Here is a 23,242-nt window from a genome sequence, read left to right on the forward strand (position 1 = left end):
AAACTTACATATTTAAATACATTCATACATGTACATATATACATTCACAGGGAAAAAGTGTACTTTGTGATTAGATTAATTACAGCAGGACGCCAGGAAATTTTGAATACTCTTAGCTAGCACATCTCTCTTTCTTTTCTTGACCCTCTCCCTGACAGTCAGCAAAGTTTTATATCTTGAGAAATCAACCTTCACTTACCTTTGCCACTTCGATGAGAATATCAGTGAGCCCACATTCAGCAAACAGCTTAAGTGCTGCATCCTCATTGTAGTCAAAATTGTCCATGAGAAAGTGTCTGTAGGAGAAAACAGGATCTCAAATCTTAGAATCAAACAAAGATGACAGAAGAATGGCAGATGAGTCAGAATGGCAAGAAATGCTTGAAGGGGTTTTTTGCTTTTATTTCTACCAAATGTTGATTACATCCAGACAATCTTTGTTTCAGCACCTTTTGTAAATAAAGTCAATTTTTAATTATCCTATGTACAAGTTGTAGCATTTTGTGCAACATAATGAATGAACAGCAATTAGAAAGCACAAACAGAGTCCCAAGATTAGGTCAATGGGGGGCCCATGAAGAATGTTCCTTTTTTTACCTGACAAGCTGAAGATTATCTCCTTTAAAAGAGCTTACTTGAAGTTGAACATGAGTTCCTCTCGTCGGTCACCCTCGAGAATCTCATAGACAAAACACTTGATAGCCATGTTGGCCAACATCCGGCGATCGTGACCACTCAGCTCCGACGTCCTGCTCAGAGCCACACTGACCAGCGACAGGATCTCAGAGATGTGGCCGTGCTTGGCCAGACTGGTCACCTGTTTGATGTAGGAACACTGGAGAGATAAAGAATTGATAAATTATTATGGTCAAGTAGTAGATTGAAAGACAAAAAAAAAAAAAAAAAAAAAATTCAGGAGGAATGGTGTAATCTTTAAACTACCATGTTTGGTATTACATTTCAATGGATACTATGTTTGCATATAATGAAATTCATTTGACAGGTATGAAAGTAAATTCATTTTGATGGTGAAGGTACAGACAAAGGATTGGAGTTTAAACTCTGTAGCTACAATAATTAACAGTTTACTCATGCAGATTTCAGAAAGCATAGTACCTGTAGATTCCATTCACTGCTGACACGTAATTTGTCCAGAGTGTACATGCTGTATACACCATATATTTTTGCAGGGTATTTATTTTTGCAAATCTCCCAGGTTGGGTGCTATTCACGAATTTAACAACATGAGAATATGCTAATTTTGATTTCGACATGAATGGGACCTGCGCATGTTATTTCTCCTTTCATTACTGTGCTCCAAGATTGAGGATTTAACCACTCACAAATGTCGGGAAATTCAGCTTTGTGAAAAATTAGACTAACTATATGTATAGAGTATATGACTCTTGGCCGGGACCCTCCCATCTAACCTGCGCATTTTGAAAGAGACTGAGTGCCCTCTGACAGTCCCCCGAAGCAAGCTTCATCTCAGCTGCTCTCTCATAGAGGGCATTCATGTCCAGTCCCAGAGTGATGCCAAGGCTCTCGGCCTGGCTCCCGTCTCTCTCGGACATGGCCAGCTCGAGGAAGAGGCCCTCGGGGGAGGTCCTGGGCCGACAGTGGTAGAGGGCCCGGTTGGTGACCACCACACACCCATCCAGGATGGTGGAGGACAGGCCGGAAGAGGGGGTGGAATTCACATGGCGCAGAGACTGGGGTATCCTGCCAAGGGTGAGACAAACACATTGGTGCTTCAATAGAAATGTCATTTCTTAAGCTCGGCATCAAGAAGTCACATGACGTGTCATGTGACTTCTTGGTAGAAGTCATGTGACTTCAAGGTATTATTACCTGGCCGATGTTAGATTTGATTCATTTGCAGTTTTACTCTAACATGTAGCAATTGTCATTGTTGAAATATCACTTAATACCTCTGCGGTCAGCTTTTGCTCGGATAGCTAACACATATTCATTGGATATATATAATTTGAACAACACAATCAGCCATATTTGGAGATAGATTAAACATCTGAAATCACAGAGGAATGGGCAAAGAAATTGCTGATCAAGCCCAAGGTGAGCATAGCACAGTACAATCAAAACCATTGCATAAACCATTCCCTTGAAGTCTGACTAGTCCTGTCAATGAATTATCACATCTAATCCGTACAAGCATTTGTGTCTTATTCTTCAACAGTGCTATTATAACCAAAGCACTGCATGAAATTCATTTGCACACACAGTGAATCATATTTAAAGAGTTCTATGTGGCCTCAAATTACAGCTGCTAGGACTATTAGAACTCTTTCATACTTCCTGACTCCCCCCCCCCCCCCCCATTGCTGTTACATCTGATTGGCTACTCACCCTATTCCTGACTCCTCCCACTCTGAGGAGGTGCTATAGTAATCATCATCTGACTCGTCAACGTCAGACTCATCCTTCTTGCTGTCGCCATGGTGACGCTTGCCGTGAGACAGGGATGATGCGGTTCTCCGCCTACGTATGGTGGTCCCATGAGCCTGGTGCTTGTACATGGCCACAAACGTCTCCCCCTCGGGGAAAGTGAAGGTTTGCATCACAGCCTCCTCATTGGCCATCTGGTCAGGTGATGATACTTCAGACTTCTGACTGGACAACACTGTCAGGGTGACCTATATAAAAAGATCACAAGGAAGCATATGAAATGACCGACAAAGGCATATAACAACAAGTGGTACATGCACAGTTACAACAAACACAGTTATACATACACACATAAATACACATATTGGTGTACATGTACATAAGACGCATTACTACAAAAGCATGACAAAGGCACCACACATCAGCTTTGTAATTTTGGCAGACTTTCTGTGTTGTTGTTTCGCTCTCTTAAACTCCCCATACTGAAGCTTTCCAGTGATAAATCATTTGTCCATCTTTATTTCCAAATTAATATATACCATAGAAATGATAGTAAAGCTGATCATCATATAAAGATACTCTGAAAAATGGCATAAAACTTTGGACACATGAAAGTAGGTGATTGCATATCAAACACTTTAAGGTACTTTAAAACAGTAAGAATTTTACAGTAAAAACAAGACAAAAGAAATATTCAAAGGCATCTTTTAGACTCTGATATTCAAACCAGAGGCAGTAAGGATATCAAACTATTCACTGTTTTGAACAAATATCAAATTTCTTGTCTTTCAGTCACACAAATCAATCTTGCCATTTTCTCAGCTGCAATGTCTGCAACTTTATCCAGTTTATAAAGATAAGGTCACACACAGTTAAGATATATACACATTTAATATGCTGACTATCTAGTGCTCTAATGTACACCTCATGGTAAGCACATATTTTTTTTTTCTCCTACTAAGCTTCCAAGATGACTGAAAATAGCTGCTGTAAACTGAGAGACATAAGGATATAAGAGAATTAGACAACTCAAAATGAATTTCCACACGTTATGGCATCATGTAATGCATCAACCAGTTGGCACAAAACTCACCTTCTTCTCCTCAGAGATTGAGATACAGAAGAGAAGTCTGTCAGTGAGGAGGACCTCCTCTGCACGGACCGGAAGGCGGTAGACGTACAGGGGCATCCAGTTATCGATGCTGCTGTCATATATCTAGAGTGGGATCATACCAATACAAACAGTCAATCCTTGCCCACAAGTCTACAACTCTACAAAAAATAATCAAATAAACAATCCAATATACGAAAGCCCATTTTGTGTGTGTGTGTATTTCACCTTAATGCATCTTCAAATCACAAGTTGATATTTCCTTTGGCACAGTCCAATAAGGTAAGGGCTGATTGGAGGTTTTCTGGACTTCTACACAAAGTGCACATTCCAGCACATTTATATTCTTTCCTTGGTCTATACACTGCACTTCAAAAGTTGTTTCACACCTTGACAGCTGTCAGAGGGTTAGGAATGAAGACATCATACTTCCAAGGCTATAACCCAACCAAACACTGTTAACCCTTCCTGTGCCAGGGACTTAGGACAGTGTGTACAACACTGTGGGGTTTTCTGTGCCAACTGGCACTCAAGCCCACAAGGGGTAAATCTTAAGTTACCACCTGGGTATTTCTCTGGGTATATAGACATTCTGTGTATACAGACTTTAATTTGAATCTCTTTTGAGAAGTGGCACTTGAGCATAGGTGTCAATAACATCTATGCAAAGGCAAATCTTTATTAATTTCTCAGGTCATGACAATAGACTGGTTTGTCTGTATCAATACATTGGGTACATACAGGATTCCTAAGCCTACACAGGTAGCTTTGTTTAGAGAATGAGAGAATGAATGAATGAATGGATGAATGGATGAATGAATGAATGAATGAATGAATGAATGAATGAATGAATGAATGAATGAATGAATGAATGAATGAATGAATGAATGAATGAATGAATGAATGAATGAATGAATGAATGAATGAATGAATGAATGAATGAATGAATGAATGAATGAATGAATGAATGAATGAATGAATGAATGAATGGATGGATGTATGCATGAATGAATGAATGGATGGATGGATGGATGGATGGATGGATGGATGGACCAATGAATGAATGAATTAACAAATCTATAAGTGAATGAAGAAATGACTCAATCAATCAATCAATAAAATTGACCTCTGCTGTCTCACATATGTTCAAGATTTTGCTTTGTCATTGTAATGTGGGAGAGTCAGAGACCAACCTTGAATATGTTGACAGTGCGATTGTGACCTGCCACCAAAGAGCGGCCTCGGGCAAACTGTGCTGTTAGCTGGATTGTTTGTGTGAACTGCTGAAAGGGGACGGGGGTGAAGCCAGGGGTGCCTTCATCTAAACATAGAAACACATCATAACATTCTGTTAAATCACCTGCAAGGTATGATATAAAATAAGATTACAATTTTCAGTTATGTTACTTAAAAAAAAAAATGGTCACTTCCATTACAGCTGTACTGAAGTGATATGAATTTTAATACTCTGATCATAATTACCTTTTGGCCAACACAGCATATTGTTTCACATAATAATGAACTGATTAACTGTCAATAATATCAACTTTATTATCTCTGAATATCAACTCAATATTTCTGGGTATTGACATATCTAACATGCCATCCTTTGTCATATTGACTCCAAACTATGCAATGCACTATATCTACCACTGGTCTTGTCTTGATCAGCAATTATCATCATCCTCTTGTTCTTGCTAAGATGTTTTTTTTTTTTTTTGGGGGGGGGGGGGATTAGAAAGGCAAGCAAATTAAAATTAAAGCCAACTTTCTGGATTGCTTTGGGAACAAGCAAAGTCATGTTATTTTGCATTGAACTCTATCAGAAACATTGTCTGCTTTTGATTTTTTGTTCTGTAACAGGAAAAATTGCATTCTACATACACACTAGGTGCAGTCATACTACACAAAAACTATGCGTAGTTTCGCTACGCGGTATTTTGCTTCATGTAGTTTGGTTAGTGTGACTTCCTGAGACACTTTCTGCATACACTTGGGAAGTGTCTCACCTATTGCGAAACTATGCATTGTTTTGTGTAGTGTGACTGTGAAGGGCTGAAACTTAGAGAAGGTTGTGACATGATAATAGATCCAATCTTGTCGTTTACGCACACTGAAAATTTTTTGTACGGGGTTGCATTTTTTTATATTCAAGGTGGGCGCGCAGTTTTTGTCCGTATTGAGCATGCCTGTTAGAGACAAAACTTTTTTTGCATAGTTTTGTCAGTAGTTTGACCACGTGCTCAAACTTCTGGAAGTTATCGGGAAGTAAACTACACATAATTTTGTGTGATGTGACTGCAGCTACTGTCCTACATAATCATATATAAAGGTATTCATACCTTTGTAATATGAATATGGATAGATGTAGAGATTTACATTCTGCAGACATTATCGAGAAAATGTGGGAGGGGGAGGGGAGGAGGGGAGAGTAAATAAGAGACCAACCTACTTGCAGAGCTGTTACAATATAATATGCATACCATTCTATCTGATCAAAACGTAACATGAACAGGTATAAACAAGAATCTACATCTACATTGACATGCAACATCTTGCACTATTATCCTGATAATGGTATTTTAGGACAGGTTGCATGCATACAATATTGCCAGAATCATGAGATTTCATGAATAAAATTATTCATACTTTTTGGTGTATTCATCTCTTCTGGTTTGGACTTCACTTCACTATAGGACCTACTGATTTCATTGTGTCCCTAAAACAACAGCATGTTTACATGGCAAGAAACTCATATATTTAGTACTTCTCACCATGGTGGAAAATACCCCACAACAAAACAAATACCAAAAGAAACATGAGGTATATTGAAATCAAATTTATAAGAAAAAGGTAACAATGCAAGATTAGTGAAAGTTAATATGTTCAAAAGGTATATATATATAAGAGCAGGAACATACAAATTATCACCCATCTTAATAACAAACCTGTCACAAACTTGCATGTGCCACATTAAAAAAAAAAGAGAAAAGAATGAAATATGATATCTGTATTGATGACTTGACATGACAAAACTGAAATTAAAGAAAAAAATCTCCAAACAGATTGACTGTTGAACATTCTCCTCCTTGCAAATAGTAAAATTACCATCATAGTGGGGACAAGTTCAATGATACAAGTTTATATGTGTATGTTTTCCATGCTACAAGCCTGTACTTCATACTTAACGTGTGGGTATCAACATGTTCAAACATGTGAACTTCAAAAATATATTAATATATTTATATTTTTTCTGTTGTGTTATACACCATTTTGACAGACAGATATTGAAAATTGTCATCAACACAATATCTTTTTGATAAATTTCATTATACATCATGACAATATTTCATGCCAAGCATAAATTTCATATACCAAATACCAATGTTCAAACAAACAAAAAAATATGAAGAAAACTGTAATATTTTTCAAATTTCACGATCAGGTTTTCAAAATTTTCTGCCCAATGTATGTGTATTCACCTCTTTTCATTGCTATGATATTTGCACAATTGTGAGTCATGTCTGCAATGTGTGTGTAGTCCCACGTTATGATTTTTCTGTGATACTTGTGCAAAAAAAACCCCAAAACAACAACATATTTTGACATCATTTGTAGCTATGAAATTTGATATTTATGATGAACCTATTTTTTTTTTTCTGTCTTGGTTTGATATAGTCAAATGTGTTTGAATGAAATAATGTGGGTTTGATGCTTCATTTAGATACATGTTGACAATAACAAAAAGGCACTAAATGTAACTTTTGGCCAGAAAACTGGCCTTTAGATTTTCACTGGTTTAAATTAGTATATTTAATCTAAAACTGAAACACTGTGGAAATCAAGACTGAATTTTCAATCTCTTGAGTTCTCCTTGTGATTTAAAACAACATATTTATGTCTTTATTATGATGATAAAAGATAACATAAAGGGCCTTGCTTGTGTCAACTATAATGGGTTAAAATTATAAAACAAATAGCATGTTTCATAAAGAAATCAAACATGACACATGGCAGTATAATATGCACATATACATACGTGCACATGAAATGAAATTTCAAATATGCATATACTTGTGTTGTGTATGTCTGTGTGTGTGCAGCCATATGTGTGTGCATGCAAATTTATATGTTTTATTGTCACCTCATATTTCTGCAGAATTGCACAGAGTTGGCAAGAAGTTTTGGTTTCTTTCCCACCCCAATGAATAATCACTTTGCTTCAGTATTTGTCTGGCACCAAAACTGATTGATTCAACAATATCACAAAAGTAACAATCTACTGTAAAGGAGCTTTATCTCATTAAACCTAATGGAAACAAAGGAAGTGAGCAAACTGAAAATTGCACAGTTTGCTATCTATTTTTTCATGTGTGATAGAGAAGACAATATATGATACTTTTTGCAGATATAGAGCTTGGATGAATATCACATTACAACCAAAATCGCAGAAATCATATGAGTCTATTTCATTTTTTCCCCTGTTTTCTGTTCAGAAAAGAACATTGTGTTGCTTTCCCCATATCCATATTCATCTTAGCAAACTTCATGAAATAAAGCTGTCAAGAAGTTTAGCTATGCTTATCCATGAGCCATAAAATTTTCATACTTATATTGGAATTAATCGCTAATTCAATTTTTCTGCACATACTGGGATAGCTTCTATGAAAATTTACTCCATATAAAAAAAAGACTATATCTGGATAAAAGATTCAAAATACTGACAATCAAGTTAAAGTGTCCTAGGACTGATTTTTGAGCTACTGATATCACTTTTTTCTAGGGTTTGCAGATAAGGAAAACTTCACTGCAAATTCCCTTCTGATGCCATACAGAGAGGTGACACACACTATCTCAGCAAAATGCCACAGCAAGAAAACTTTTCCAGTACTATAACTGCTATATACTTCACAGTATGAACATTTTTGCACAATTTCATACCTCACAAATCTTGCAAAAACACGGGAATGTACTAATACTTCGTTGATATATATCTATATTTTTTTTTCTTGGCAAACTGCACATATGCACAGACACGTGACGAATATGCATTTGAATTGCAGTATAGAGTTTTCTTCTCGTACTAAATTCTGTACAGCATTACGATTGATGTTGGAGAGTGAACAAGTCACAGTACATCTAAACTAATCACTGTAAAACAAGGAATGTTCACATGCATTTTAATTTCGCGAGCCAAGATTTGCGAAATTAAAATGCACTGTCTGAAGTTCTTGTCTACACTATATGCACTGAATGTTAGAGGCAACTCGCAAAAATTCCATGCCACAAAAAAAGGCCGTCGGCTTGTTCAATGGCCTGGACTGTCCACAAAATCTTATTTGGCGATGTGTGAGAAATCAATTGTGCAAGAAAAATTTTCCATTGTGACAAACATGCTAATATCATCACTATTGAACTGGTGCATGCAAAGGGTCATTCACAGAATCGGCAAAAAGTGCACACAAACAAACAAACTGAGCATTCTAGGGTGGCCAAGCATTCTTGATTTGTTACCTGAGAACTGTACAAGATCGTCACTCAGTAAACCTGTTATCAAACATCAAAGTCAATGACACAACATGTCGCTGGTAGCTAGTCTCAAATGAGTTCAATCAAATGCATTATTTATAACACCATGCAAAAGAAAAATAATAATAATAATTCAAACTGCAATACATCTTTACAATGATCCAGTAAAGCTTTCAGAAAAAAAAAGAGAAATCATTTGATGGCCTCCATTCTTATCATTCCCTATATTCTACAAACATTAGAATGTCTACTTCAATCACGCATCTGAAATTTTCACTATGACCTTTCATGATTTGATTCTTCAATGGACACACTATCTTGCAGGAAGGTTAATTAAACTAATCTTTTCTGCAAAGCTAGATCAACAACTTCTGACCAAAACAACTTTGAAGTGACTTTTTAGTTGGTAATAATACAGAAATTACTGTGAAAGTATCATTAGCTTTATAGAGTACGTCTCCTTAGTCTCCATTTCCTGAGAGATTTTAGTTTCAATTTTGGAGACGTGAAGTTCTTGTTTCACTTTCAGTTAATATTGGAATTTCATGATCATTTCCTGTGCTGAATGCGCTACAATGCCTAATGCTTGAGACTATATATCACTTCTTTTGTCACAATTCTACCGTCCCCTCGGAAAAAAAAAAAACAAGTATCAATATTTATTTGCATCATGATAACAGGAGGAAATAAATTGTTACTTGTAAAACATGCCTCACAAACACATTCCACATAAGTCATGATAAAATGAAATCATCCTATATATTAGTTTTGCCACACAGTCAATGAAAAATTCAACCACACATGATGGGTAAATTTGAGGGATGAAAACTTGTAACAGATTAAAAAGAAGCAGAAGTCCTTTGAAGAACTCATGTCAATAATGATAATAGTAATAATAATAATGATAATGCTAATAATAATGATAATAATAATAATAATAATAATAATAATAATAATAATAATAATAATAATAATAACAATAATAATAATAATAATAATAATGATAATGATAATAATAACAATAATAATAATAACAACAATAATAATGATAATAACAACAATAATAATAATAATAATAATAATAATAATAATAATAATAATAATAATAATAATAATAATGATATTAATAACAATTAACAGTACTTATATAGCACATTAACAAACAGTGCATATGTCCCTATGTGCTTGTTTGAACACCACAATAATGTCAATTAAATAATGCTATATCTCTCACAAGTTGGTAACCAAAGGCAGAAAAATTGGCATCATTTCTACATTCTCTGTGATATTTAATTTGAAAACAAACAAATAAAACTTTTTTAAAAAATTGATGTGTTCTTACCGGCATGGAGGATGCTCCTGGATGGGAGGTTATTAGCATGGATGACTTCGTAGTCCAAGATCTGGGCATCCATCTCCATGGATGCTGTGAGGACAGAGATTTCCGAGGACTGCTCTAACAGCATTCCCCATTGGTCCCCTCCCCTGGTGTAAGCCTGTAAGTAGCCAATCAGATGATGTTTTCTCACTTCTCATTCCATAGCGTATACAAATCACATCTACATTTAAAACATATGCATCGTGTATGAAATGTAGGTGCGCATCTATTCTTGATGATTGATTTGGAGTTCACAAAGAAACAGAGTGGTGCCTTGGCTAACAAGCTCTGGTTTTCATATACAGTATTCATCGCATAATCGGGCATCTGATAATCGGGAACCTCGCTTAAATGACATACGCTTCCCAGAAACATTTCCAATGCACGTTATTTTCACTGGATAATCGGGCGGGGACCTCTGATAAACGGGACAATTTTTCTTCAAGCGATCTTTGATTTTGTTGATATTTTACACAAAAAATCTACCAAAATACCACAACAATATTTCAAAGATTCCCTATCAGTTGTCGTTTATATCGAACTTACAAAGCAAGCTTCGGACTGGTGTGTTTTGACCTCCGTCCATCCAGTACACGTACATTTCAGCTCGCTGCCCGCCTTCGCTTTTCTGTACATGTGTACGGCGAGCTAGATCGCTACATATTGACAACACACGTCATGTACAGTGCAGTGATCGCGGCAAGTAAACAATCAAGTCGTGATGATTGAATGATTGAAGGACTTTTCATTGACGTTCCCACATCAGTTCTGGGTAATCATTTCCCATGGTTGTGGATATGTATTTATACGGAACGCCCTACGTGTCCAAGAATTCTGCAAATGTTTAAGAAAGTGCTAGCTTTTAATCCACATATTTTGTGTTCGAAGAGAGGTGACAGAAGAAGAACCCGGTTGCGATGACTCTACATCATTGCGAGAATGCAGGGAGAGCTAGAGGGTCGCGCCGAGGGGTAGCGTGGTTGTGTTTCATGTACATGTACAGTACGTCAGTATGCATATGTGTGTGTGTGTGTGTGCACTACATGTACATGTCATATGCCGTTAGTGTATAGTGAGTGCTCATCGCGAAATCGGGCACCCCGCTTAAAGGGGCCATGTTTGCTACTCCCAACCTGTCCCGATTATGCGATGAATACTGTATTGCATTCTTTGATTCTGCTGCAGCCACATCCCTTTGTTGTTATACATTATGTAACCATAAACACAAGTTTACCATCCTTATGACAATGGTATAAATGGTCAGTACATACACAGGGACTGACATCCCAAGATTTCTTTTCCTACATTCATTAGACCATCATCCTGTCCCTACCTTTTAATGCTGATCACCTGCTAATATATATATACTTTTCTTATCCCATAGACATTTCAAACATTCATGTTTGAGAATAGCTATAAAATTACCACATTAGAAATGTTAATAATGCAATCAACATGCACAGACTTTAAAATTCTACAATTTTCAGAGTTGCAAATTTGTCAACATCGAGGTCATTATGGATAAAGCTCTACCTGCTGCTCTTAATTTGAAGTGCTGATCTATAAATGAGCTTCCAAACTTTCTACATTCAGCAAGAAGACTGTGGGAATGTAAAACAGTAAGGAAACGACAGCCAAGGAGCACATACCAACAAGTAACCGATGGAGACTTCATGTCTGACGATGGTGAGAGCGGTGATGGCATCGCCAATCTGCACGGTCTTGATGTCACGTCTGAGTCCGAGGTCCACCAAGACCACCTCTCCTTTCTCTGTTCCAATGACTACGATGTGCCTCTCGTCCAGGGAGTGCCACCAGCTCACCGTGGACGGGATGCCTGCCATTTAGGTTTGTTCAGTTTGGTTTGGTTTGATGCATTTGATTGGTTGGTTAATTGTTTGTTTGTTTTTTGTTTGTTTCAGAAAAAGTGATTACATAGGAAACAATGATTATACAGAATTCTTCACCATCATGCATCATCATCATCATCATTCATATCTCAATCATTACAGTATTCATCGCATAATCGGGACAGGTTGGGAGTAGCAAACATGGCCCCTTTAAGCGGGGTGCCCGATTTCGCGATGAGCACTCACCATACACTAACGGCATACGACATGTACATGTAGTGCACACACACACACACACGCACACACGCATACTGACGTACTGTCCATGTACATGAATACACAACCACGCTACCCCTCGGCGCGACCCTCTAGCTCTCCCTGCATTCTCGCAATGATGTAGTGTAATCGCAACTGGTTTCTTCTTCTGTCACCTCTCTCCAAACACAAAATATGTGGATTAAAAGCTAGCACTTTCTTAAACATTCGTAGAATTCTTGGACACGTAGGGCGTTCCATATAAATACATATCCACAACCATGGGAAATGATTACCCAGAACTGATGTGGGAACGTCAATGAAAAGTCCTTCAATCATTCAATCATCACGGCTGGATTGTTTACTTGCCGCGATCACTGCACTGTACATGTGTTGTCAATATGTAGCGATCTAGCTTGCCATATATATGTACAGAAAAGCGAAGGCGGGCAGCGAGCTGAAATGTATGTGTACTGGATGGACGGAGGTCAAAACACACCAGTCCGAAGCTTGCTTTGTAAGTTCGATGTAAACGACAACTGATAGGGAATCTTTGAAATATTGTTGTGGTATTTTGGTAGATTTTTTGTGCAAAATATCAACAAAATCAAAGATCGCTTGAAGAAAAATTGTCCCGTTTATCAGAGGTCCCCGCCCGATTATCCAGTGAAAATAACGTGCATTGGAAATGTTTCTGGGAAACGTATGTCATTTAAGCGAGGTTCCCGATTATCAGATGCCCGATTATGCGACGAATACTGTACCATCATAATCATGATTAGTAATCATCATTAGTAATTAATGTTGGTTAGAGAAGTACACGTGTAGTTGCATCCTCAATTGATTCGGCATTCAAAGCTGGTCATGCCACCTGGTTCAGATTCCTATTTTGATTCCTTCTCTTTAATCCATAGTTCTTATCCATGGTAGAAAACAAATCACTAACTGATTTATGTCTCGTAGAAAAACTATTACTTTTAAAGATAATTTTCTTATATCTCATCAATTTTTGGGAAGAGTAAATGATCACATTGAATCCGTCCAGCGCAATGATACAACAATATTTCAGGTTGCTTGGATGCTCTTAATTTAAACTTGCTTAAATTCATCTGACATAATTCCAGAACATGAGAGAGAGAGAGAAAAAAAGGACAGCCTTAAAAGTTTCAGAACCGAGAGAATCCTCCAAAGATTCATATAAGGATTCCGTCAAGTTCACCTATATTTGGATTGATGTCGATCTTGGTGATGTCATCCGTCTTCCAGGGGGGACTCCCCTTCTTGGATGTTGCCACACCAAGGAGCGGGAGGACAGGGATGATGTAGACACTCCTATCGCTGCAAGCTGCCGCTGCCCAGCAACCATTGTCATCCAGCGTGATGGCACAGACTGCTTTCGTGGGGTCCTTTAAGGTGGTGGGAAATGAAGTATGACAAGATTAGACATTTGTAGGCACAAAATTGGCTGGGCTTTTGAGTAGCACAATGATCACTCACTACCAAAGCTTGGACACCTTTTGTGTGACATGCAGTAAGTGCAGATGTGAGCCGTAAAGATGGGCTGATTTATTACAGTGTCATCCAATAAATACAGACAAGCACTCACATCCTATTTGCTCTTCATATCAAATACGGCCACAAATTGGTGTGTCATAGTAACTTGAGTTCTTGTGCAAAAGCTGATGAGATGCAAATTTACACATGAGGCACAGATGGAAATCAACTGCTTTTAAAAAACAATACACTTTTAAGTGGCCATTCTGTGTCCAAGCCAATTTACAGCAAGGCAGATAATATCAATGGCTTTGATAAAATATCATCAACAAAGCAAAGTAGGTTGCTTCAAAAATTAACAAACATCAGGAGGATTACCATAGACAGTATATCAGGAAGGCATTTTACCTATTTGTAGAGTTGTATAATAAACAGAACAAAGGTGTCTTGGTCTTGTGCCAAGAACCTTACTTAATAAAAAATAATCACTTGTCATGTGCATAAGAGCATGGAATTCATAAAACTGATCAATATCCCGTCTTTTGAAGGACATGGAAATGATGTCAGCGACATCCTCATGACCTTATGATGATGACCTTACAAATGCATTATGAGATAATAAGAACTTGTGGCATGGCATATATAACATATGAGGAACATTTAGTCAGTCATATGAACACAAGTATTCATCTTAACTCTTCTGCTAGTGGCCACAATTTGGTTTAAATTTTCAGTGATGTACTGCTTTCATTTAGGAAAGATAAAGTGCTCTTTCAAGTATGTTCTTCCTTTGAAATTGAAAACAATATGCATTCAACACCACACTACAAAATGATATTACCTTCCCATGCTGCTACATAAGGAATCTCATATGGTAAATAGCAATAAATACATGACAGAAATCAAGAACGTTTAGCTATTGTCATGTTATGTGGATCTAGATCCTGACAGCCAACAACTTGACACTGTACCTGAAACCACTTGAGGTCCTTGGTGATGGGTGTGTGCCCATCCTCTTCATATCGTAATATCAGGAAGTCTGTGAAGCAAAACATGAACAGCAATCCCATGAACACCTATCAGTCCAAACGTGACGCATGGAGGAATGCATGGAAGATTAATGTTTCAAGGAGACAAATTTTCATCATGTATCAAGTGAACAGACTTAATCAGTCTCACTGCAATTCCAGCAGAAATAGATTTAAAGACAGAACTCCAACTAGATTTAAAAACCGTTTTATGGCTTCAAAAATACTGGCATTCGAGACTTCTAATGTAACAGAGTACATTTAACAAAAATTTGCCAGAGTTTACAAGCAGTCTATTACGTTGATACAGTTTTTTTTTTTTTTTCTGAAATCGAGTAGTCTTGTTAATTCAATACATGTGCATTCATTATTTGACTATTTCTGTTGTTATCTTAATCAATTTGGAAGCTTGAATCTCAGTTTGATACACACACACACGTTTAATTAGTGGGAAGCAATGAAGTTACAGTCCATCAAAATGAAACTACAGGTAATCAATACATAAACATCTCAGTGTAAATATTCTTTGTTCCATTGCATGCTACTTATCTGAATGTAAACCAATGTGGAGTGTTATTGATTTTTATCCATTACATCTTATCTCCCCATCTTTGTACATGTATTCATGCAAGAATAACAACTGCAAACCTATTCCTAATATACAAATAAACAAAAAAAATAAGGTTATAATGTTTAAAACATCTAGTTAAACTGAAATGAATGGAACTATGCACTGTTCATTAAAAAAAAAAAAATGCTTTTCATGCAGACCATCTGTCCTATTGATGAATGTGTCATATCTGTGAAGAGACTCTAAGGTTGGAATTTCACGGAGCACGCGAACGATTTGCGAAGGACGCGAATGGCAAAATCCAGCATTCGCATTTGGGTCTGCAAAAGATCGCCAAACGAACGTGAGGGTTCGGAAGCGTCGTCAATTGTTCGCGAATGTCGTTTTTACTTCGGCGAGAATTTCAAAAAAGTTTGAAAGTTTCTGCGAACCTTTTCCGCACACTTGGTCGTGATTTGCTCGTGAATTGTTCTCGAAAGTGTCTTTAAAGCCTCGTCATATGCGTAAGACCTTCACAAGACACGCGTGATGTTCGCAAAATGTTCGTGAAACCCCAAACAGACTCCGAAACTTTGGAGAATGTCTCCCGTATGTTACGCGAAATCTGCGAAGTTTTTCCGATCATTTTACGACGTAATCGCAAACTGTTCGAGTACCTTTTGAGACATTCTCGCGAACGTTTAGCACACATTTGGGGGAAGTATGACCTATACGTTTTCTACAAATAAAAATTGTAGCATACACCTAAACATCAAACAATTATTAACAACTATAGTAACAAAAGAAATTAAAGACTAGCACAGAGAAAGAAATGTTTGAAATACCAAAAAAATATCGCAGAATACAGTTAAAATTAATCTCAAGTATGTAAAATTTCATTTGAAGTATAAAGATTATGTGTTGGAGGAACTGCAAAAAAAAAAAAAAATCATATGCTTTACTAGTGGAGATACATCCCAGGAAAAACAAATTTAGGCAAGCACACAATAGAAAAATGAGAGAAAAAGAAAGGAGAAATAGAGGAAAGAAAAAAATTCAACTCAAGACAGCTTCCACCTCTCCTTGGGTACATTTTCTCCCATGATTATTGAAAATTTTTCGTTGTTCGCATTTCCGTCGCGTGTTCTTCGTGTACGTAACATGCTGTACTTTAGCAATGATACACACGACATTCGCACATACGTCGTGAAAACTTCGCACAAATTGCGCAAGAACAGTTTTCGGCTTCATTGTCGGAAAACATTCGGAGAAAAACTTTTCCAAATGTTGGATTTTGTCATTCGCGTCCTTCGCAAATTGTTCGCGTGCTCCGTGAAATCCCACCCTTACAATCACATCTGGTCTGCTCTGATGGCCACATGCAAGTAGTATATAACTGCCTCCTCCACTTCACTTGCTTTTTTAAATAATTGCTAAATTAAAGCAGCAAGTTAGCAAAACTTGGGCAGAATTGGATGGGTGTTAATGTGCTTACAAAACTGTGATTGTCACTGGTGTCAGCATTTACAGTGTATGTCATATATGACATTTCATGTGGACCTTGAGATAGCTATCTTGGCCACAAGAAGCTGTAACTTCAATTATCACATTGTAGCACTTCTCATATTTGTTGAACATAGAGGGGATGAATGATTACTTGCATTTACTGGAAACTTCATTTATGTAATGAGAAGTAAACTTCTTACTGTTTGCATTCATTTGTACTTCTAACCTGTCATAATTGAATCTCAAGTATGAAAGGAGAGCAACTCACCATTATTGCACACTAAGACTGTGATGGTTGCATCACCACTTTGCCTATGGCTACTGAGGCTTATTCTGGGAGATCTGACAGGCTTTTTGGGCTGCACCAGAGAAGAGACTGGCGACTGATGCCGTCTCTGCTCATGTCTGTCTGTGTTGCTGTTGACCCTCAGCTGGGTGGCTATCTCAAAGAGGTGATAACGCATGGTGAGGGATGTATGCAGGTGTTTTCTCGATCATGGCTGTCATCAAAAGAAAATCAGAATGTAGTTATCAATTTGCTATGCTTCTGAAACAATGTCCAAGTTAGAGATCTGTGCATTAGGCACCAGCAGTTGAATGTGTTGGCATTTGATTTTTGGATATATCACAAACAATGCTTCAGTATTGTCACAAATTTTTAAACAAAAATATACATTTTAGAGGTAATAATTCATTTTGATTGTATATTCCTGATTCCTGATATAATGAATTACCCTACTATTATTATTTTTATTTTTCATCTTTAGCTGATTTACAACCAAATCTAATATTTTGGCTGTTCACACAACAAAGGGAAACGCCATGTGCACAACCCATACTCGAAGCAACAGAAAGTTGATTTCATAGCAGACAGTTCTTATATTGATCTCATACTCAGCTAATGAAGACAAACTCAGAAAACCTGATATCAAACAATCCTGCCACAAATATTCAAATAATCACATAACCCCTCATAATTTATATTTCCAGCTATAATGAAATCATAACGGTAAACATCACTAATGACGATGAAGGACCAGGCAAAGAGGATAAATATAAAATCTGTTTTAAAACTTTAAAAACAAATTATTCATAGATTGCCACAATCACAGTCTTGAAAGTTCATTCTGGTCTTGTCAAAATCAGGACAATCTATATTCAACATTCTCCAATGTTGAATGTCTACGGTAGACACATCTGTAGTAGGCCTAGATATTCCGCTAGTACTGTAAAAGTGGATATTTTCGCGCTACTAATTTTTCGCGCTTGGCCAGGTAAGAAGAGTTTCAAGTGTTTTTAATTCCGTGGAATCACGACATCACGCACAGGAACTTATGGCAGGCGAAAATATTTGCGGGCTTTTATTTTCGCACTAGTTTCTGGTTGCGTGAAATGCGCAAAAATTTCAACACCGTGAAAATTTCCACTTTTACAGTACTAGCTACAGGGCAAAACCAAGATAAGGTCCCCTCAGAAGGCAAAATTTCATCTTTGCTCAATATTGACATGTTTGGTATCATTTTGAAGCTTATGAGTTAGAGTTTTGATTATCATGGAGGACAAAATGATATTATGTAATTTCATGCAAATTTCAAGGGCCTCATTTGCATAAATGTGAAATACAGTGTTACGTATGGGACATTTATAAAAATTCATATTTATTCAAAGGAAAGCAAATGATATTTCATTAATATGTGGACATACGAAGTTCATTAAATAATTTAACTTGGTAAGAAAATTTAGGGATTATGCGAATGATTATGCAAATTAGCTTGTGTCCTGTCATGACATGTCCCATAATATATGTATAAAACAAATTGAGGTCATTTTGGGGGGGTTTTTCTGAAATTTCTAAGGTTATTCAAGTGCCCTTCTGGGAAGTTCTAATTTATTGTTTAAAGAAGTTAAATACCATAGATAGAAGAAAAAATACGGTAGTAAAAGAAATATCTTTTATCAGGCAATTAAATAATGTTACGTATGGGACATCCTCATTAACATATTGCATGTGAATGCATGTAGCTAGCTGGGAAGGTCTCTCAGTACACAAATGGTCAATCATCCTGCAGAAAGCATCCTAACTTTGCAGCTACATTTGAGTTATAGACACTTGAAACAATACATGTACTTGTCTGAACAATTTTCAGAAAAGGGGAGGGGGAGATGGCAAAATACACAATGAAAATCAGCATTAAAGGGATGGTATAGTTTTTGTAGAAATGGGGATTCAGTGTTCAACATTTTACAGGATGATTAGAAACCACTTACATGAGAGCATACAATTCTAAGAGCATAGTTACTAGAGCATCTACGGCGCATATCGGCGAAAATTGTGCCGGGTTTTGCCCTGGTAAATCATGAAAATTGCATTTGTCATTCGTCAAATTTTACATGAGAACAATTCAATAGCGTTTATAAATCATCTTGTCTATGATATAAATGAAATGGTTTAAAATAATTTGCCTGATTTGTTTACAGTGTAGAAAAACACCCTTAAACTGCAGCAAACGGGTTTTTTTTTTTACTCTAGATACAGAATGTATACATAGTTTAAAAGTAAGCCATTTGCTAGTAAAATAGGACACTTACTAGTAAATTGAGACGCACTTAAATGTGTGCTTCTTTTTTCATCGTACAGTGCTGAGACGTCGAGACACCACTGTTGATTCAGGGCGCTCCCACACCACACGTCCACAGACTGTGTGAAGGAGCGCCCCCGGGCGGGTTTAACGGTGTTAGGTGTTTACCTAGAAATATTATATCTATCAACACAACGATTAACGTAGTTATAATTCTTTAACTGGTTCTTTAAGCCTAGAATACACCCCACATCACTACTGTCACTTCGCCACGTCAAGGAAAAAATTCTTGAACGTTACAACGGAGTAATAAGTATCGTACGGAAGTACGATACCCGACGGCTCACGTGTGGGACTACAGTGACTCGTTGTGACCCTCCTACTTTCTTGAACAACTTTATGTCAGAAAACTGATGATTCGAGACACAATGAGCCTCTAAAATTCACTAGGCGTTCATTTATACAGGTACAAGTGTATCACACATTATGAATACTCACTTGACGATGCATTCCTTGGCAAAGGCGGCGGTGCATTTTAGCACAGAAATAGTCTCCGAGCCCCGGGACTCCTGTTTCTGTCAATCTCCAATCTTCGCACACGTACACGGACGTACACATACGCGGCCGTGAGTTGTTCGTGCACAGTCTTTATACTTTTTGCACGTCGAGTACAACGCAAACGTATGATCGGGCTGGGTAGACCAGGGGGGTGTTTCATAAAGCTGTTCGTAAAGTTACGAACAACTTACAAGCGACTGGTGATCAGTTCTGATGTGCTATACTTATCAGAATTTCCATGATTCAGCACAAGAACTGATCACCAGTTGCTCGTAAGCTGTTTGCAACTTTACGAACAGCTTTATGAAACACCCCCCTGCATGTATTGTAAAGTCTGCGAGGCCTGTGTGTTTGTTTTTGTCTCGCGACATGTACTGTAGTCCTGCGCTGCTGGCCCAGGAGTGGGAGGGGTGTAAGGGGGTCAATGGATGTGGTTCTTCCAAGGGAATAGAGAGGACACGTTAGCAACGGGAGGGGCTTCCTGACTACACCCTCTTTCCTCTTGACTGGCGTCCAAAACCCTGATACCTAGAAAGTGTTGATAAGAATGCAGAGATACGGATGATATGATACGGGGGAGTAAGAATGCAAAAAAAAGGGAGTTTCAACTTCCTCAACTACTTTTGTGTGTGTTTTTACAGCACAGTTGAGGGTGTGGGAGCTTGTGTTTTAACTTGATTGTTTTGTCTGTCACCTGTCTGTATCCTTGACTCTGATGTCTCATTGTCTGTCTGTTTCATCTTCCCTTGTCTTAATTGTGTTCGAGTTTGTGTTTGTGATACGAAAACTGCAAAAAAAAAAAAAAAAAAAAAAAAATCATAGAGTGTTCTTTAATGTGTATAGGCCAACTTCTTTTTGCAACCATAAAAACAGGGGCTGCGGAATCGTCAATCTTCCTTCTTTTTTTTTTTTTCTTTTTTTTTTGGGGGGGGGGCGGATTCTGCTCAGCCACGGGGGGGGGGGAGACATTCGTAATTGGTGCATGGTGGGGTCAAGGGTCAATACTCCCCAATCCCCACCCCCTTTGTTCGATGGAGAAAGATCTTGTTTGAAGAGGGTTCATTCCTCCCCCTCCCCCCCCCCAAAAAAAACAAAACAAAACAAAACAAAACAAAACAAAACAAAACAAACAAAAAACAATGTGTGTGTGCTGTCGTTGTTTTTGTTGTTGTTTTGTTTGGTGTGGTTGTTGGTGTTGGGTTTTTTGTTGTTGTTGGGGTGTTTTTAGGGGGGGGGGCAAAATATGGGGATCTCCCGTTCCATCACCCTAGCCTTTAAACAAGGCGACTCGCTCTGCGTGCCCCCGTATAGCGCGTTTACCCACAAACCTGTTGGCCGGCGAGTGGAGCGAGCTCCACTCGCCGGCCAACAGGTTTGTGGGGTAAACGCGCTATACGGGGGCACGCAGTGCGAGTCGCCTTGTTTAAAGGCTACATCACCCTTGCTATTGATCCGAAGAAAAAGAAAATGTCGCTGATTCTTATAACTTATCATCCTGCCTAAAATGATAATTCTTTTTTATGTAAGATTGCTTCGAAAATCAATTTTGTTTTTAGTTAGCCATACTTGAGCATTTATTATTTTCACGTAGTACAGGACGAAAACTCAATAAAGCAAAGACTAGGTAGATCAAAGATCGTGAATGATTACAAAGAAAAGTATATCGAAACGTATTCAGTCCATAACTAATAAGTTCCCTTACACTCTAAGAAAAAAAGGTTCTCAAATGGTTCTCGTCGGCTCCAAAATGGTTCTCATCAGATGGTTCTCGCAAAATGGTTCCGATGAGCACCTATAAATGGTTCCCAATCGAAATGGTTCCGTTCGTCACCATTTGCTAGTATGCGATCCAGTCCCCGAGTGTTATTTGTGGTACTCCTGCAGGTCAAACAATATCTTTAGGTCCACTTTCATTTTTCCCCTTGCTGTATATTCGAATGTCAGGTGTAAGAATCACCAAAACTGTGGTATTGATACAAAAATATTGTATTCGTTTTTACTGCTGTGATAATAAAAAGTACATATTGTTTTTATCGTAGACTAATGACTTCTCTTGGCTGCGTGCCAACTGACAGCTGCCACCATCCAATTTTAGCGCTCGATCAGATATGCGTACGCGTAAACGTACACATACTAGTACTGCACACTGTGTAGGACTACTAGTATGTAACCGCGGCGACACGCGCCGCGGCTGTGTAGCTGTAGCCCTGTGCTGCCTGCCTGCGCTAGCCTATGCAAACCTACCACCACATAGCGGCAGAGTGCCAATGCAATACCATACATGCTGCAGCGCAACGCACGGCAGACGGCTAGATAGTGTAGACACATCACGCCCATCATAACGAACGGCACCGCACCCGGTAACGTTAGACATTACTTTTGACAAAGTGGACTGGAAACGTGTCACTGTCAATTCCATTTTCGCCACAGCAGTCATCACAATTTAGGAGAAGAGGTAAGATTTTTAGTTTTAATGTGGTTTTATCTCATTTTTAGATGACATTCGTTCGACGTTGGTACAAAATCAAGTTAGAATGTTACGTGTTAGATTCATCACTCAGTTTGAGAACGAGTCCCGAGCATACTCGGGCAGGTGACTATGGAAAATGCGTGTTGTAGCAAAATCAAACCGTCCTCAACGGGTTAACGGTTAGCTAGATCTTAATGATAGATCTAATTTGATCGAAGCTGCTATCTTTTGTAATGTTTACCAGGTACAGTAGATCCAGATCTATCAATAACATGTTAGGCTGAGCTGACAGACACTTTACAATTAGAAATTTGGCATAGCAATGGCTCATGGGCTAGCCCGAACAGACGCCGTGCGGGGCCGGAGCATGGCTGTCACGTTTTTACAGCGACTGGGCCGGGCTAAGTTACTTAGCTAGGTATGCATGTAACGTTTAGATATTTCTTTGCCTATTAAAAATAGAGTCTACTAACTCTGAAACATAGCCCAAACGCCGAACGCAAAGATAACTGTGTACAAGGAGCGCCC

General features: G+C 38.0%; 1 protein-coding gene across 1 annotated transcript in view; it reads right to left on the bottom strand.

Moving 5' to 3' along the window:
- LOC140240257 (uncharacterized) overlaps positions 1–20,256 on the bottom strand; it is a 43,395-nt gene extending 23,139 nt beyond the window's left edge. Inside the window, exons 1-12 of the mRNA XM_072320046.1 lie at positions 20,185–20,256; positions 17,376–17,607; positions 14,995–15,062; positions 13,749–13,935; positions 12,074–12,261; positions 10,389–10,542; positions 4,711–4,838; positions 3,500–3,622; positions 2,368–2,654; positions 1,431–1,722; positions 636–835; positions 200–296 (exon numbers count right to left, since the gene is read on the bottom strand). Coding sequence (XP_072176147.1) covers positions 200–296; positions 636–835; positions 1,431–1,722; positions 2,368–2,654; positions 3,500–3,622; positions 4,711–4,838; positions 10,389–10,542; positions 12,074–12,261; positions 13,749–13,935; positions 14,995–15,062; positions 17,376–17,571 — 1,920 coding nt within the window. The 5' untranslated portion in view covers positions 17,572–17,607; positions 20,185–20,256. The remainder of the gene's footprint in view (positions 1–199; positions 297–635; positions 836–1,430; positions 1,723–2,367; positions 2,655–3,499; positions 3,623–4,710; positions 4,839–10,388; positions 10,543–12,073; positions 12,262–13,748; positions 13,936–14,994; positions 15,063–17,375; positions 17,608–20,184) is intronic.
- Between the last annotated feature and the right edge of the window lie 2,986 nt (positions 20,257–23,242).

This window comes from Diadema setosum, chromosome 2, assembly GCF_964275005.1.
Source record: "Diadema setosum chromosome 2, eeDiaSeto1, whole genome shotgun sequence".
Classification (NCBI taxonomy): Eukaryota; Metazoa; Echinodermata; class Echinoidea; order Diadematoida; family Diadematidae; genus Diadema; species Diadema setosum.